This window comes from Salminus brasiliensis, chromosome 3 (genome assembly GCF_030463535.1).
Source record: "Salminus brasiliensis chromosome 3, fSalBra1.hap2, whole genome shotgun sequence".
NCBI lineage: Eukaryota > Metazoa > Chordata > Actinopteri > Characiformes > Bryconidae > Salminus > Salminus brasiliensis.
Window position 1 is genome coordinate 2,545,879 of NC_132880.1, and position 18,914 is coordinate 2,564,792.

The 18,914-nt window shown below is 46.6% G+C and overlaps 1 protein-coding gene across 1 annotated transcript; it reads left to right on the plus strand.

The window, feature by feature from the left end:
- The first annotated feature begins 12,963 nt into the window (after positions 1-12,963).
- Positions 12,964-18,492, plus strand: txn2 (thioredoxin 2). Its single transcript, XM_072674542.1, has 4 exons — positions 12,964-13,045; positions 14,708-14,967; positions 16,929-17,052; positions 17,352-18,492. The coding sequence occupies exons 2-4, from the start codon at positions 14,708-14,710 to the stop codon at positions 17,466-17,468; spliced, it is 501 nt and encodes a 166-aa protein (XP_072530643.1). The 5' UTR covers positions 12,964-13,045; the 3' UTR covers positions 17,469-18,492.
- Positions 18,493-18,914: the final 422 nt, after the last annotated feature.

Sequence of the window (18,914 nt, forward strand, 5' to 3'; positions counted from 1 at the left end):
CATATGGGGGGGGGGGTGTATGAGCGAACGAGCAATGGCGGTACTGAGGAAGAGAGTCAATTAGAGAGTTAGTGAATCAGTTAGAGGGGGAGTGAGTGAATAAGCGAACGAGCAATAGCGGTACTGAGGAAGAGAGTCAATTAGAGAGTTAGTGAATCAGTTAGAGGGGGAGTGAGTGAATGAGCGAACGAGCAATGGCGGTACTGAGGAAGAGAGTCAATTAGAGAGTTAGTGAATCAGTTAGAGGGGGAGTGAGTGAATGAGTGAACGAGCAATAGCGGTACTGAGGAAGAGAGTCAATTAGAGAGTTAGTGAATCAGTTAGAGGGGGAGTGAGTGAATGAGTGAACGAGCAATGGCGGTACTGAGGAAGAGAGTCAATTAGAGAGTTAGTGAATCAGTTAGAGGGGGAGTGAGTGAATGAGCGAACGAGCAATGGCGGTACTGAGGAAGAGAGTCAATTAGAGAGTTAGTGAATCAGTTAGAGGGGGAGTGAGTGAATGAGTGAACGAGCAATGGCGGTACTGAGGAAGAGAGTCAATTAGAGAGTTAGTGAATCAGTTAGAGGGGGAGTGAGTGAATGAGCGAACGAGCAATGGCGGTACTGAGGAAGAGAGTCAATTAGAGAGTTAGTGAATCAGTTAGAGGGGGAGTGAGTGAATGAGTAAACGAGCAATGGTGGTACTGAGGAAGAGAGTCAATTAGAGAGTTAGTGAATCAGTTAGAAAGGGAGTGAGTGAATGAGCGAATGAGCAATGGCGGTACTGAGGAAGAGAGTCAATTAGAGAGTTAGTGAATCAGTTAGAGGGGGAGTGATGATTTAGAGGAAGAGTAAGTGAATCAGTTAGAGGGGGAGTGAACAAGTTATAAAATGAGTAAATGATTCAGTTGCAGGGTAAGTGACTGAATCAGTTAAATGGTGAGTGACTGAATCAGTTACAGGGTGAGTGAAAGAATCAGTTACAGTATGAGTCAGTCAGTTAGTTAGAAAGTGAGTGAGTCAATCAGTTACAAGGTGAGTGAATGACTTAGAAAAAGTGGGAAAGAGTGAATCACAGATGAAGTAAGTGAATCAGTCACAGGCTGAGTGAATAAATCAATCACAGGGTGAGTAAGAGAGTGAATCAGAGATGGAAACAGCGTTAGCGAGTTTAACCTTGTTGTGGATAGATCAAATCTTTGGCGAAGGCCCCGTCATCAGCCCAAGTCTTGCAACATCAGGACTCCCCTGGGCTTTTAACACAGGCTGAAGAAAGGTGACCTGCAAGGGACTTTCGCCAGAGCTTTCATATTTTTTCTTTGAGAGTGACCTTGACCTCCACAGTTCCCCTGAACTGTCCCAGCTGCCCCCGAACCGCCATTTCACTGCAGTGCAGAAGCCACAAGCCAGAGAGCTGAATCTCCCCTAGCTTTCCCCGGCCTTATGGATCCTCCTCAGATCTTCAGACGGCTGCTTAGAGGAGCTCATGGTTCAGCTCCTCATTATAACTGGTGTCTAAAACCTGAGCCTGTGTGCGTCCGAACTTACTCTGTAGCACACGGCAGACATTCTGCTCTCTCTGAAGAGTCTTTCACATGAAACCTGCCTCCGCCTGGGCAGGATGGTGTAAATGACCGTTTTGACCAGCATTAACAATCACCTCAGACACTCTCCATTCACGCCACATTATGCTGTGTGTGTCAGCTGGCTGTAAATCATAGGAGGAAAATAAGAGAACCTGGTATTGAGTTTTGGCAAAGATCTGTCTCTCTCTCACACACACACACACACACACACACACAGAGCGAACACCTGGTCTTCTGTCCACTAAGGCGGATACGTTGGGCTCTTTGTCTTCTTTCAGTGGAAAAGTGTGTAACCTGTTTGGTGGCTGTCACATTATCCTCCAGGGAGCCGGAGCCGGAGATTTATCACCCGGGCCTGAATGAGACGGAGATATGAAACTAGGAATGAGGGGAGGGGGAAAAGGACATAGCCTGGGATGAACCTACTTTCAGGCAGCACCTCCCAAAAGTCCTGCAAACTGCCAAGATTTGCACTTCTCTGCTTCTACTTTTGCCCCGGAGCTACACAGCTAAAGTAGCTAACAACTAACTGAAGCTTAAGAAGGATAATTAGCACTGCGCTAACATCTAGCATGCCTAAACCGACCCTATCATTGTTATCATTAAGTTAAGGCCAGCGACTGTAGAAACCGTGGACAGCGCAACATCTCTCAAAAGTAAGGCCACCACGGGTCTAGTGCCTCTGCTGGCTGGTTGCAGTATGACGTGCCGTTCCGCCCATCCTCCTATGTTTCATCTTGATACGACAATGCGTAAGCTCAGTGATGGCGGTCTGAGACACATACGTTTGGTCTGGGGGAGGGAGGCGGGTCTTCCAAATGAGAAAGCGAGTCTGGCTCCACCTCTGGTCACTACTGCACAGATTCTGGTTGCAAATTTCCCAACATGGCGGACAGTTTTGGCTTCATTTATCACCGTGGCCATGTAGCCTGCACTGGTTGAGGCTTATAAGATTCCTGATGTCATATAGCACAGTGTTAGCCTATCTCTAAACATGGACAAAGTATAATGCTTAGCTAAAAACAGTAGCAGCTACTACAGCTAATTCAGTATGGTCAGGTTGACAACCACTAACTAGCCACCTAGCACCCGATTCATTGTAGCTCCCATATCCAGAGAGGAAAAAGGAAAAAGGAAAGGCCTAAATAATCAAGTCCAAACCTTCACAGCACTAAGATCTGGGACGAACGGTTCAAGATGAGGGTGATTTTATTGACCTATCAAGAAGGAAGGAGCCCACTGAAGCAGCTTTCCCAGAGAGTCAGACTATAACGGGGGTCTTCATCTTGCCCTTGTGTTTTTCCCTTTCTGGTCTGCCATGTGCACATCAGCACATCAGCACATGGCTCTGTTTGTATTTTGTCCTTGCCTCCTGCCTAGTCTCTGCCCTAGCCCCGCCTTGCCATTAGTGTTCCCACCTGTGCCTCCTTTGTAGCCGAGACCTCTTGTTAGTCTCAGGTGTTGCTTGTTGGTCCTTCTATAAGAAGTCCCTTCGGTCCAGTGTTTCTTTGTCTGGTCATGTATGTGTACATGTCCCATGTCCCACGTCCGCATGGCCTGTCTGTTTGTGTTTATTTGCCTTTAATAAACTCACTGTGTTTACCTCCACCCCCAAGCTCCATACTGTGACACTGACGACACCAAGGTTTTCTTCTTTGGGATTTGTTACATTTACCAGGACAATGGATCCATCAGTGTAAGCGCATAGCTGTGAAAAGTTTTTTGGGTTTTTTTAATTTAACAAATTTTAATTTAATTTAATAATTTAATAAATGCTAGAAAAATATTTTATATAGCAATATATTAGTGAACAAGGCCTATTCTTCATCACTTTTCAATACAACTGATTAAAATGGATTTTTGCATGTATTTGTGCAAGACATTGGTGACAGTCCAAGTCCAGTGTTTGTTAGCAGTGTTAGCCTAGTATCTCCCATAGGAAACTAAAGATGCCTATAGATAATATAGTCAGAAATCCTTCCTGCTGTTCGACTGCATTTGGGGTCAGTGCATTTCTGCATTTCTCCAAATCCAAGCTAAAGGTCGGAGGCCGCAGTTCTTTAGTTCACCTGTATCTACTTGTCTTTTTTTTTTTTTGGGTGCATTTACCGGTAAAGTCCCGCTCTCCACTCCCTTCGCAAAGCCACAGTCACTCCCTCTATTCCGGCCTATCCCACCTCTCGACTCACCTAGCTCCTCCACCCCCTCCACCCTGGAGAGAGGTGTCACACAGAGCAGCCTTGTTTCCCTGCGCTCCCTTCTTTCCACTGGGACCCCACAAACATCCCAGAAATCCTGGCTATTTCCGCTACCTTGTTTGTTTGGTGGGCGACTCTCGACTCTCTCACAAACACACATCCCCACACACACACACACACACACACATCCCAGTGACCATGTTAAACTGGCACGGAGCACTGAGGGGTGTATGTTCTGTCTCTGTGCGCACACACACACACACACACACACACACACACACACACACACACTTACACATATCTCAGCCATGGCGTTAAAGGGGCAGTCCACTGATGTTTCTAAATTTCTGCATCATTACATCCTTAAGATGTAAACAAAGTCATGTGGAGGCAGTTGAGGCGAAGCGCTCCGTTCTGGAAAAAAATGACAAATCAGATTTGTTTATAATGGCAGTGAATGGTACCAGATGACTGAAAAGTTAATGGCCTCAAAACATGACGCGGCAGAAGGTCATTAACCATGACGTTGTGATGAATTATCTGTCTGGTAGCTTAGAAACTGTTTTACAGTAAAGAGGTTTTGGGCCTAAAGCGGGTTCTAGTCATGGTGGAGGGATATGTGCAGGGTGTGGTGCGGCAAAGTAGTGCCCAATGAAAAATGCACTTAAAATATATATATATTTACTACAATTTTATCATCATTGATGTTACGCATTAAACTCATGCATCAGTTAAGCAGTGGGTTTGGACAATAAATAAAGTATCTGTGTAGTAGTCATGGCAACGCCTGTCTCCAGTGACCATCACTGTAAAGAAATCTCTGAACTCAATTTTCATAAAATAGGTGGAATTCCCCTTCAAACTGACACTGAGCACTGAGAGATGTACTCACACACACACACACACGCACACACACTCTCACACACACTTTCACATACATATCCCAATCACCATGTTAATCTGACACTGAGCTTTAAGGGGTGTGTGTTCTGTCTCCAAACACACACATATCCCACTCACCATGTTAAAGCAGCACTGACCACTGAGAGGTGTTCAATCCGTGTACACACACACACACACACACACACACACACACACAGAGCTCACCTCTGTTCACATTCTGACCTCATGTATAAGTGTGCTGAAGAGAATGGCAGAGCTCCCTCTGCTGGTGATCTCTCAGCATTGACAGTCCCATTAAACTGACCACAGTTCCCCTTTAATCAAATACAGCCAATCATGTAGTTTCGCACCAAAGCTAAGAGGCTAATATAGCTAACAAGCAATAAAAGCTTATGTACACCAATTAGCATGGTGCTAACAGTGACGTCATACTGTGTGGAGGTGGCCGGCTCTGAATGACACACAGATGCCATGCAAACACTATGTGTCCATATATTTGTGGACACCTTTTCTAACAAACACATATTCAGCTACTTCCAGTTGCAGCTGTTGCCGCCACAGTTGTGCAAATGCACACACACAGCTTGTCTAGTCTCTGTGGAGAAGTACTGCCAATAGAATAGGACTCTCTGAAGCAGATCAACATCATGACCCTATTGACACCAAACTGCCTAATGCCAGGCCAGGCGTGGGCTAGAGGGGTATAAAGCCCCCCAGCATTGAGGAGCTGTGGAGCAGTGGGAGAACTGTGTTCTCTGGAGTGATGATGGTGCTCCATCCAGTACTTTTGGGATGTTGAGTTCTTGTTGCTGATTGCAATCAAATCCTCACAGCAATGCTCCTCCAAAATCTAGTAAAAAGCACTTTTCCCCAGAGAGTAGAGACAGTCACTTCCAAAAAAAAGCTGGGGAAACAGATTTAAGAAGAAACATTGAACAATAATCAGGTGTCCCAATACTTCTGTCCACATAGCATACATCTGCATATTCAGTCTACAGCAGCTTAGCCCCGCCCACTCACTCTGAAGCTATAAGCTGTGTTTTAGGCCTGTGTGCTTTTTGAATGTGGCACAATACATTATTAATATTTTGAATGAATGCATTTCAGAAAATATCCATGCCTATAATTTATCTATCATAAGGCATGTGACGAGTTATCGTTTTATATAATAATAATAAAAAAAACACAAACAAACGTGGGGCTCAGAGCGGCTCAGCAGACTAATACACTGACTCTACGGCCCAGAGGTCAAATCCCGGGTCATGCTGCTTTGCCATCAGCAGCCGGAGCCTGAGAGAGCACAACTGGCCGTGCTCTCTTTGGGTTTCTCTCTTTGGCCACGCCCCTTTAGTGTGACGCTGGCCGGCACAGGCATATGTTGGCTGATATGTTGGGGATCCGGCACTTTCCTCCGAGCATGTTGTTGCTGCATCGATGGTGGCTGCCATTGGCGGTTGTCCTCATCCTCCTACTGTCAGCAGCATTGCAGGTGATTGCTGGGGGAGTCTTAGTAAGTGGGTGGATGGGTGGGTGAGTTAATTGGCTCAGATAAATTGGGGGAAATATACAGTATATATATGTAGATTTATATATATAACCAGGAAGTCACATGTGCAAATGAATTCATTATTAAATGAGTTTATTAATGAGATACTGATGGGTATTGATGAGTATACACACCACATAAACACTGCACTCACATTCACTGGTATTCGACTGAATCTAGTGCTGCCTTCAGTTTGGTGTTAGTCCGAAACGCTGGCTCTGAAAGTGATCTTCACACCACGGCTGGTACTGAAGAAGTCCAATACAGCACCGGGTTTTAGGCCTTGTTCCTACCTGAGCATCAACTCAGCAATGACTGTAATTTCCCAAACCTCTCACTTGTAATTACGCCTCAAAATTACAGGATTTCCAAACGGGCTCGAAGGCACCACAACAATCAGCGCTGAGTACTTTCGGAAATAGAGCTGCTCTTTGTCTACCATCACTGTCAGGTGCATCTGAGTGCATCCTCTTGGTGGGGTAGCCATGCTGAAGGCCATGTCTGCCTGTGGTTGAGTGTATCCTCTCTGGTGTCTCCACCAGCTGTCAGACATAACAGAACCTGTGTTGGAACTAAATATACCAACAGTGTTTGTTGTTTATTGGTAAAGTTGCCATAGAGTGCATTTATTAAGTTTTTAAGTGGTTGTTTGAGCTGTAAATATTATTTTTTTGGCTTTTTTGGGGGCCAAAAACAGCCAAATGCTGTTTTACAGGCCCATTTACAACCCTGTTATTTTGCCCCTGTATTAAATATGGATGGGAGTTCTCGTAACATGACGTCAGTTGACGGATAAAGACCCACCCCTCAACAAAAAGAGCCAATATTTATAATTTTGATATCTGACAATTTCATGGACCCCTGCTATGCGCAGTGTGTCTATGCAGGGGAAGGCTGGCGATATTGTCGAATGCCGCACTTGCTCTTAACCCCCAAGAGGGGGCCATATTTGACAAGATCGCCAGCCTTCCCCTGCTTAGGCACACCACAAGTGGAGGGCAATATTTGACAATATTTATTATTCTGATATCTGACAATTTCATGGACCCCCTCTACTGTGCAGTCTGCCTAAGCAGGGGACGGCTGGCGATATTGTCAAATATCGCCCCCTTTAGGGGATCGGAGCAAGCGCGGTAGCCAGAACAAGCTGAAAAATCAGAGTGACTTGAAATAGATGCCCCATGGTGTTGCAAAGATGACCGCCAAGTCAACAGACGTGCCCATGAGGACTTTGGGCAGGCTCATTAATAATTCGCAGAGCTCTGTTCTGATTGGCTGACAGAATGAACATGTCTAGGCACAGTGTTAGCATATTCATTGCTTTGTGTTTAGCGCTGGAACTCCATCGTGAGCACATTTTGTGATTATTCCTGTCATTGTGAGTCTTACCGGATAGTGCTGCTATCTGTGAGGTTAGCTGGTTAGCTGCATGGCATTCATCTGGAATGCTGCTAGGCTAGCGTTAGCTTTTAGCCTAGCACAGATACCCGCTTATGTTCCATGCTTTCACTTCTTTGGGCACCTTTTTTTCGTCATCCCCTCTCCAGCTAGCAGCATCATCAGGAAAACCCGCAGTCGCAAGGCCTGATTCACGTAGCAACCTGAAGTCGTGTATCTTCTGATATCTAGCAAGTCCAGCAGTGTAACAGACACATGTTGTGGGAATGTCTGTCTTAGAAAAGTGACTGCTAAAGTAACAAAAGCACCATATTCTTTTTAGTAATCCTGCACTAGGGCTAGAATATGGGCTGGTGTATGTAAATGAGTCAAGACTGTTACATCACAGTTTTGGGGTTTTGGAACTGGCCTGTTTTCCAGCTCTGTTTTGGGAATGCTGGATTTCCTTTGGAAGAAGTGTCACAGTTCGTCACTTCCAAGGCAATGTGTCTCCAAACTTTTGACCTGTAGGATGCGTTTGAGTGTGTTCAGCTGGTCGGTCATGTGTGTTTGAGTCGGTGTTCTGTCCAGAGTGGTAAAGTGGGGACTTGTAAAGGAAAGAAAGGAGCGCTGGTCACACGGCTAGGGGACGGAGGAGGGGAATTTTCCGGAAGGACCAGCGGCACATTCAGCAGACAGTCCGACTGAGAGATGGGGGGCAGGAAGTGTGGCCGTCGGTCTCTCCGGCTGGGACACGGCCCCTTTTGTGCACCGTTAAGCCCATGGTCCTGTCGGTTAGACCCGTTCAGGCCCTCCCCTCGGTCTCGTTCCCTGTCTGATATCCCCAAGCTGCTCAGCCACTGGCAGAAGGTGTCCTCCTGGTCCTCCTCAGGGGGCTGGGATTGGCTGTACGCTCCTAAGTTGTTGATTTTCCTCCTCCTCCACCTTTCTCTCCTCTTTCCCACCAGTCGTTCTGTGGTTTCCGCTGTCTCAATCGAGGGTACATCGCTCTGCTTGAAAGGAGGCCCGAAGCTTCGCCTGTGGTGGGCTTCCGGAGGAGATTTGAGGCCTGTGCTGCTTGGCTCGTGGACAGTTCTAGCTGGGATTAGCATTTTACGGCTAAGGCTAATGTTGGACCTTAAAGGCACATGTTTCCGTTTATCTGCTTGGGCCTGAGAGCTGGTGAAGCTGAGGATTTTGGTCTCTCTAGCCTCTAGCCTCATCTCTAGGGGTGGCTGAGGTAGGCCAAGTTGGTGCGAGGTGATGTCCGGCAGAGAGTCCGAATAAGCCTCAGAGTCTGCGTGTGAGCGAACATGGCCTTTTAACGGCGGCCCTCTCTCAGACGCTCCAGATCTGTTGGTGTTGGAGCTGCTGCTGGGTGCTTGAAGCCAGGAGTTAGCAGTTTCGTTAGCAGCATTAGCAGGTAGCACAGCCCTGGCCCTGTGCAGGACGGATCGCAAACGGCGGTGGGGCGGCAGGCTGGCTGACAGGCCGGTCAGGCCGATGGACCGGAAAAGAGGCGGTGGATGGAGGATGCTTCGGTCAACCCTGTCACCCTGTTGGGTGGAGTCAGAGATGTGTGACAAATCAGTTGGGACCTCTGGGGTGGGCTGACCCATGGTATATGAAATGGCACAGGCCGGAGGAGGGAGGAATTGGGGAGGAGCGAGAGAGGTCCTGAGAGAGAGAGAGAGTGAGAAAGAGAGAGAGAGCGGCTGAAATAAGAGAGAAAGCCATGAAAGGAACACTTCATATAATAATATACAACATATTTAATAGATTATTCTAAAATGACCATTGAAAATAGCACTACACTATACGTCCAAATGTTTGTGGACACCCCTTCGAATGCATTCAGGTACTTTAACCTATTGGCACCGTGCTTGGGCTAGTAGAGGGGTATAAAGCCCTGAATTGAAGCTGGATTGCTGAGCGAAACTACAAGACATGCCACGCAAATCCACTACTGGCACTACATTTCCCATAATGCCCCAGCATCTTACCAAAAGTAAGTAGTTAACACTTTCAGTTAGAGCAGAGCTGGTTTATGGAGAGCATGGCCGCTTCCTACTTCCCCCGTTGTATCACAAATGACTGCCAACACCAGAGGGAGCCTGCGAGCATGTCCTTATTGAGTGGAGCTAAACGGCTAACGGTTCAAATTTAGCCGTTAACCACTTGTCCATGATCTTCTTTTCATTTTGGACAGTAGAGTGATGTACCTGTGTGTTTCTGTTTCCCCCACAGCAAACAGGGCAGTTTTGGGCAGTAGAGCCGCTGACTGGTTAGCGAGCTGACTAGCTAACTAATGCTATGCTAATGCTTGATGCAAGATGCTTGGCAATGGTTAATATGTACATTATTACAATAAAGAAATTAAGATTTATGAAATCATCGATTCACGCGTACTGACATTGTTACTACAAATGAGGCTCTTTCACATTTTTATTAAACTAGAGCTAAAGAGCTTTAAAATCGGTCTGCGGTGCTGAAATGCTGCTCTGTGTGAGGAAATAAGGATTTTTTAAATGTAAAAATATGACCTGTAGGCCAAACCCTCATAAACTACGATTTCACTCAAATGCTCCATATTAACCTGTTGATTTTGGACTCGCTCGGGAGCGCCCTCTAGTGTCTGATAAAGCCGGAAGACATTCTGAATGGGTAATTCTCCTCTCTACAAGTTCTATGATCAGAGCCAGGTTATCTTGGTTAATGGACATTAGCCTATAACCAATAATACTCATTAAAGCACTGAGGGAAAGGCATTCAGCTCATAAACTAGCACGGGCGTCAGTTACGTTAGCATAGGCTGTATTTATGCTAGCTGGTTGTGAGGGTCTAGATCTCGCCATTATAACAGTAAACTACTCGCTGTAAAGGCCTGGGCTTTCTATCTGACAAGAACTGATCACAGTTTCACATGTAGTTTTATGCAGATGTGTTACAGTAATATTACTAATATAATAAAAGTAATATAATAATGACTAGTAATATTATTACTAACATTTTTATTAACAACATATTATATTTATACTATTATTAATTTGTAATATTATTAGGCAAGCAGAGGGGTACTAAAGAGGGGTACTCTAAATTGTGTATTTGCCCCAGTACAGCTACAAAAGTAGTCTAGACACGCCACTGGGAGATAATACAGGAGTGACCTCTGTGACCCCTGTTCAAACACCTACATTAATAAGCATAAATGGTACAAAAACAGTCTGGCGTCTCCATCATTCTGTCATTCCCACTCCAGGCCTGTATGGTTTTATGCTGCAAAGGCATTATTACATGCAGATGTGTGACAGTAATATTACTAATATAATAAAAGTAATATAATAAGGACTAGTAATATTATTACTAACATTTTTATTAACAACATATTATATTTATACTATTACTAATTTGTAATATTATTAGGCAAGCAGAGGGGTACTAAAGAGGGGTACTCTAAATTGTGTATTTGCCCCAGTACAACTACAAAACCAGTCAAGACACGCCACTGGGATAGGAGTGACCTCTGGGGTGACCTCTGTGACCCCTGATCAAACACCTACATTAATAAGCCTAAATGGTACAAAATTCATTCTGTCAGTCCCACTCCAGGCCGGAGCGCTGCTGCTGCTACTGCACTGTGGAGCTTTGGCGGTGGAGCTGCAGGAGGAGAGCCTCTCTCCAGAACTGTCAGGGCAACGCTGCCGAACCCATAGAGTCATATTAGTGTAAAATCCTGTAGTATTACTCTACCACCTCTACAGCCCACATGCGGTTCTGTATGGTTTTATGCTGTAAAGGAAATACTACATGCATGTGTGTGACAGTAATATTACTAATATAGTAACTACTTAGATTATTACTAACAATAATAACATATTATTCATAACAGTATTAATAATATTAACTAGTAATATTATGAGGCAAGCAGAGGGGTACGGCTGTGCCTCCTTTATATTTTGCGTGTGCCCCAGTACAACTAGTAGTCTATTAGTTATTTGTGGAGGCAGGTTCTTTATTTTTAAGAATGAATAGAACTAAGAAAAAAACGAGTGACCCTGGCAAACTGACAAGACCCAAAAAAAGGAACAACACACAGCCCGACCCACTCAGCTGCAACCGCACTGTGGTTCTTCACCCTGGCGAACTGGGCCTGAGGAACAGGTAATGAACAGACGAACAGAAAGAGTGGAAGAGGAACGGAGAACTCACAGGCTCTGATGTTTTCCCCTCCTTTCAGAAAGACCACGGCAGCCTCAGCCTCACCGTTACCATGGAGTCTCCCAGGGCCGCCTCTACATCCTCCACTTCTACACCCTCTCTCCATCTCTCCCAAGCACTCACTCACTCACTCTCTCGCTCGCTCTCTATATAAACCTCTCCGTTGTTCTCCCCATCTCTCTCTCTCTCTCTCTCTCTCGTGCGCACACTCTCTCTGTTGATCAAACAGGTGCTCTCTCTCTCTCTCTCTCTCTCTCTCTCTCTCTTTCATCCTGCGCTTACCCTCTCTCCCACATGAAAAGGTGGCCAACTCTGCTTTCCCTTTCAAGCCTCGTCCTCCATCAATAATAAAACAGGACGGTCAGACAATGTCCGTGCGACGGCCCAGGGCGCAAATAAGCATGACAAATGGACAAGGTGGACAGTCAGTGGACAATCTGACCCCTAATTAATCCATTACAGCCATAAAAAAAAGACTAAACGGGGCTGTTGACCTTAAGCCTTCAGAGCGATTATGCAAATTAGACCTGGTTGCACACTACGTCCCACTTGGCCACAAAGTCCAGGCACAGTGCTTTGAAAGTCACAATTACGCTTCATTTTTGCATAGACTTGATGGACAAAAGTATTGGGACACCTGCTCTTTCATCGTTTCTTCTGAAATCAAGGGTATTCTCCTGAACTGCCGATACAATAGAGCTCTATTAGCATCGTGCCCAATGCCACGATGGGCTGGAGCATTGGATGAGGTGTAAAGCCCCCCAGCTTTGAGGAGCTGTGGAGCAGTGGAAGAGCTGTGGTGGTGGAGCTCCATCCAGTACTTTTGGGACGAGTTGTGGGGAGTTGGGGATGGATGGAACACCCTGACACTTCTTCCCTGGACAGTAGAGACAGTTACTCCAACAAAAGCAGGATCAGCTCTTCTCAATACCCTTGATTTTCAGAAGGCACCGTGAATGGGCAGGTGTCCCAATACTTTTGTCCTCATAGAGCAGTGTATTAACAGCCACTGTGGAGGAGCTTTCAGAGGCATGCAGAACTGGGTATCATTGGGGTTCCAGTTTGCTGTAGGTGGGAGCAACCCCAGCAGTGGTCCCAGTTGTAATTGCGCGCTGGGGCGCACGGCGGCGCTGCAGGGCGCACAGCTCCCAAACTCCGCCGCTTCGACGCTCGCGGAAACAGTTCACCTCCAAGGGTCCGTGTGACCACACGGTTTTGTAACAGCAGCGCGTTTCACGGTGAGTACTGTCGGTCTTCTTGCTCGTGTAGAGCCGCGTTTCCTTCCGTGCAGGGCCTTTATTTCTCACCCGGGTCGCTCGAGCTGCCTGGCTGGAGGGGGGCCTAAGCGCGCGACGCGGAGGGGGCAAAGTCACGGAGGTTATCGGGGGCAGAGAAGCCCAGCATGGCTCCAGACGTGGCTTAAATGCACTCGCAGACTGTACTTACATCAACAACAACAAAATATACATATTATTATTAATGTGTAGTGCGTGCACATGGCGCGCGCAGATGGTGTCCTATAAATAAAACGGGACCTCGTGCTGCAATCAGTGGTCAGAAATCTTGCATAATCCTAAAGCTGTCTTGGAGAGGGGTGTGGAGTCTAGTCCTGGAGGGCAACAGAATATTAGGCCTTTCCCAGAGCCTAGATTCAGAGTACTAGCAGGGGAAAGCAGCAGGACCCTGATCTCTGCTAGATGGTGGTCCTCCAGGTCCTGTCCTGTAGCCAGGGGGGGGGGGGGGGTGACAGGCAACAGGCCACCCACACATAGGCTATACTTGCCCTCAGCTTTGTGGATTGACCTCTGCCTTAGTATATACGCCCCAAAGCGTCACGGTTTGCAATGGTGAGCCGTGCCCTTTACACCTTTCAGGCCTTTCACACCTGCTGACCACATTGCTGGGCAGAGGCCTAATGGTTAAAGTTGACGTACAGAGCCTCTAAGCTGACGTGGTGGTGGTTGAGGATATTATCGTGTGGCCACTACAAACTTAAAGCAACATTATGTGACCTTTTCACCTTAAAATCAGGTCCAAGTTTCGGTGGTGCTCCCCTGACTGGAGCAGTGGGAGGCCGGCGTCTCCGTCATTCCCACTCCATGGAGCTTTGCTGGTGGAGCTGCAGGAGAGAGACCTCTCTACAGAACTGTCAGTGTAATGCTGCGTAACCCAGAGAGTCATGATAGCTGCTTCTGGATCGCCCAGCTTTGTATTTACAGCAGTTGAGTAAAAGTGAATTCCGCTCCCAACCTCTAGGGGGAGCCCAGCACTGACAAATTCAAATTTTTGCGCAATACTGCTTTACTTAATGGTCTGTGGATATATTCCTGTGGCTACGGCTTATTCGAAAAAGCCCCCATCTATGGTAATGCTAATTTCTGCTAACCCCCTGTGGGGCTCTTGTGTTATGTATGTTAGCGCTAAGCTAATGGCACTGGAATTCTTTCGCTTTCTAGACATTAGCGTATATCGGAGCATGTAGGCAGCGGCTTTACCGTGACTCCTTCGGTAAAGAGTCGTTCAGCTGTTTTCCATTTCTAACAACTAACTGAAACCTCGGCTACTGCTCAGGGCGTATCTAGAACGTCCAAAGGGTCTACAGTGATGTTTATGTCCTTATGAATAAGGTCCCACCCACTGGAAATCATGTTTGGCCGATTCCTCCGCCACTCCTTGCTACTGCTACTCATTGTGGTCAATTGCTGGTTAGTCTGATGTTTGAGGCCTTCAGTTCTGCTCCTGAAGGCCTGACCAATGGGAGAGCTTGCTGAGCAGAACATGGAAGGTTATGGGCGGAAATACGACCATATAGTGTCATAAATGTGGTCTTTTAAAAAATAAACAAAGCCTGATTGGCTCATAATCACTCCTCTCTCTCTCTCCCCGTCTCCCTCTCCCAGATGGCTACTCGGCTGATCGCACGGAGAATTTGGAGCGCCTCTGTCAAAGATTTCCGCCGGCTGCCTGCTGCGGTCTCGTCCTCTTCATCATACTCTTCCTCCCTGAGCCCTTCTCCCAGACCACAGTCTCTCCTGTCCCGCTCTCGCTCGCTTCCTCTCGTCTCCTGTAGGAGCGTCTCCTTCAATGTCCAGGACAACGAAGACTTCACTGAGAGGGTCATCAACAGCGATCTGCCTGTGGTCATAGACTTCCACGCACAGTAGGTTCCGAGTGATCCGGTGATCTGCCCGGGGGTGCATCCTTCTCTGGCTTCTGGTCTGTAGTTTTAGAAGCCTGATAGACCACGAGTCCCATATATTCGAATGAGGAGCTGAAGGACGCATCTCAGATTTGTCCAAAAAAAATTAAGATTGTTTGGAAAGGCTTGTCCAACCTAGTAACAGTTGCTAGGAAAATCATTTTTTGGGGACGGAGCATAAATGGGTCAGTGCTCGTTTGTGTATTGATGTTATTATTATTTATATATTTATTATTTATTTATGACTGATCTTCTACCCCCCCCCCCTCCTCTCTCTTAAACATGCACTCTTCCCATGAATAGCATGACCTACTGCTACTCTGCTGTAAATCTGTCCAATTGTCACCCTGTCAGTCCTTTTGCCAGTGCCAGGGGACCTTTAGTGCTATTTAGAGCTGCTTCCACAGATGCAGCCTAGTTCACATCGCCAGTGGGGGATATTCTTCACTTATTTTATTATTATGAATTTTTAAGCATCGCTAAAACCAGGCCTTTCTCTTTAAAGAACTAGCCAGGAATTACAAGTGGAATCTAGCGCACGAGCACGAACGGAGCCCCTCAGTGAAAGGATATGCCTTTGATACTGAAACCATCAGCATCAGTCGACATCGGGACCGATCCAATATTCCTGAATTAACATCTTCTGATATTAGCCTGATTCTAATACCAGCGCCATCACTGCTTGACCCTTACAGGAGAAGCATTGGATGGAGCACCACCCTCCATCATTCCAGAGGACACCGTTCTTCCACTGCTCCACAGCTCCTCAATGCTGGGTTTTTTTTATACCCCTCTAGCCCACGTCTAGCATTAGGCTCTGGCATCTGCTCCAGAGAGTCCTATTCTATTGGTGGTACTTCTCTATTTGCACATCTGTGTAAGCAAAGTGTCCTACGTAATTAGAAGGAGTGTCCACAAACATTTGGACACTTATTGTATTTGTAAATCTGCATGCTTTTATTTCAGAGATGAGGCCTTGAGAGTCTTTCATCCAGAGGGATGAATTCATGTTTATGCACCTCCGAAGTCGTGCGTCATTGTGTGGTCAGCAATCTGGCCACATCAGGAACTCCAAATCTAATCAGAGTGAACATGTTGTCCGACTGCAGGACACTGAGAAGAGCGGTTCTCCTTGCAAACGCAGCTTGAAATGAGGTTAAATTACAGTTCGTTAGTTGCGCACGTGTTCGCATGTTCTGGGTCCTTCCTCAGGTCTGATCTCCGAGCTGTTTATGGCCTGGGTTGTTGTGTCCTGCTCTGCCACTGCAGGGATTAGGGCTGGGGAAGGCTTCTCCTTTAGCCCCATCAGTCTGCAGCGAGACGAGCCAAGCCGTGGCCAGCCAAGCGGGTCTTCATTTACATAGTAAGCTGTGTTTTTCCTGGCCACACTCCCTGGAAAACAAGCCAGGCTTTATGCAACCTCGGCCATGTAGCGTGTTTCTGTCGTGAGAGATGGAGTGTGTGTGTGTGTGCGCGCATGTGTGTGTGTGTGTGTGTGTGTGTGTGTGTGTTCGTTCTGTCAAACCGTGTTTGTTTGTTAGTATTGAGCTGTGGAGCAGTGGAGGTACTGTGTTCTCTGAAATGATGGTGGTGGAGCTCCATCCAATACTTCTGGGATGAGTTGGGGATGATAAGGTGAAGTGGTGATCATCATCCAACATCCTGACCTCACTAATGCTCTTGTTGCTGAATGCAATCAAATCCTCACAGCAATGCTTGTCCAAAAGCCTTCTTCCCCGGACAGTAGAAACAGTTACTCCAATAAAAGTAGAATAAATTCTTCTTAATAAACATTTTAATACCCTTGATTTTAGAAGAAATGATGAACGAGCAGGTGTCCAAATACTTTTGTCCTTATGTTGTGTATTTTAATAGGTGCATGTTACATATATATGTATGTGTGTGTGCGCGCGTTTGAATAGATGGTGCGGTCCTTGCAAGATCTTGGGGCCGAGGCTGGAGAAGGCCATCGCTAAGCAGAAGGGCCGGGTTGCCATGGCCAAAGTGGACATTGATGAACACACGGACCTTGCTATTGAATACGGGGTAAGCGCGAGTTCACCACACTCTCACACTGGGCCTGCAGGTTTCCCACACCTCCTCGACCCGACCACTGCTGCTCTTTCACAGCTAAGTCACACAGCCAGCTCTCTGTTGATACCCTTGATTGGATGAGCAGCCGTCCACGGTGCTCCTCATTGTGCATAAATGGGCGGAGCTAAATTATTACTGCAGGCTAGACAGACACATCTGACCTTGACATATGACGCTTATGTTTGCCTGATGAAGCCCTTTACATTAACAGTGAATGAACAGTGATGTCATTTCCTCTGGATCCTTTCTAGGTGTCGGCGGTTCCCACTGTGATAGCCATGCGCGGCGGTGACGTCATCGACCACTTTACAGGAATCAGAGATGAAGACCAGCTGGATTCGTTTGTCAAGAAGCTGATTGGACAATAAACCTGTCAGTCACAGCTCTTGGGCCCAACCCCTTTTCCACGTCACACTCAGTTTACAGCTCTGGCTAGTCCTGATCCTTTTTTTTTTTTTTTTTAATGATTTATTATGATTATTTCATTTTATATTTGACAGGAGATTTCTGTAACTTCCTGTTGTACACACACACACACACACACACACACAGAAATAATCTCAGCAGCACACTTACACTGTCTTTTGTCTTTCTCTCTCTGTATGCTTCGTGTGTGTGTGTACTATAGTTAGCATTGGCTAATTCTAATTCCCTCTTCATCACTGGTCCTTGCTGCTGGACTCTATATAGGCCAGTTTCTCAGACCAAGGTTAAGCCTAAACCTAGTCCTGCAGTTTAGACTAAAACTAGGCTTAATCTATGTCCAGGGAAACCAGCAGTTTGACCTACACCCCTACATGTGTGTTTTCTTTATTTCCTTTCCTATTTGCGTGTGTGTGTGTGTTTGTGTGTGTTAGCTCTAATAGACTGTATTAGGGATTACAGCGCTGTCACTGTAGCACTCTATATTTTACTGTGTGGAAACTGGTTGAAGGGAAGAAGCGGGATGATATTTTAAGACTGGTGACGCACAGCTGGTCGATTTCTCTTTTTTTTGGCCCTCTGCTGCAGTTCTTGCTCTTGTCCACACGGGGGCGGCCTTTCCTTTTGCATCCCCAGGCCACCGTCATCATGCACCACTATGCCTAATCATGTGAGCGAATGTGGTCCAGGTTTTTATCACACGTCTCTGAGGGGGGCCTGGGCCTGCCTGGGCCCCGAGAACAGTGATCCGTTACGGCCTGTGTGGTTTTGTGCGTTCGTGTGTGAATGTGCGAGTGTGTGAACGCGTGGGTCCCGAGTTCGCTTCGGTCACATTTTTGGCTTAGGTTGGAATTGTGTTGGGAAGCATGAGCATGGGTATGGGTTTAGGTTTAACAGTGTGCAAAATGACCACAAGGTTAAGCAAAGTGCGGCCGGTAATAAAGAAGGTGTATGGTGTTCTACTTTAAAGGCTCTGCACTTCTTTCTGTGTGTGTGTGTGTGTGTCAGTAATGATGCAGGAATGCCTACCCAAGAGTTAGCTTGGAGAAAATAGCCCTGAGAGTAAAAAAAGAGAGTAAAAGAAAACGCCCCTGGGCACATAATGGACATATTTGACATTCCAGTGCAGCGAGCAAGTTAATTACCCAGTGATTGAGAGGCTGGAATAGGGCTGGAATTAATACCAGCACAGCAATGTTGCTCACCAGGCCAGCCCAGCTCAAAACACTCAGCTAATGAAATTATGGGCCCTTACACGACTCCAATACCTGAAATAATCTGGTGCTGTGTCAAGGTTTCTGACAGTGCTTTGAGTTGACGGCCGCCAGGGGCTTAATGGAGCGCCTCTGCTTGGCCTTCCCTGACCTGTGACATATGACGAGCTGTAATGC

Bases quoted from the DNA above. Each gene is read 5' to 3' on its own strand.
- txn2 (XM_072674542.1), top strand. From the start codon at position 14,708: ATGGCTACTCGGCTGATCGCACGGAGAATTTGGAGCGCCTCTGTCAAA. The intron at 14,968-16,928 runs GTAGGTTCCGAG...GCGTTTGAATAG, and splicing joins GTCATAGACTTCCACGCACA to ATGGTGCGGTCCTTGCAAGA. The intron at 17,053-17,351 runs GTAAGCGCGAGT...GATCCTTTCTAG, and splicing joins ACCTTGCTATTGAATACGGG to GTGTCGGCGGTTCCCACTGT.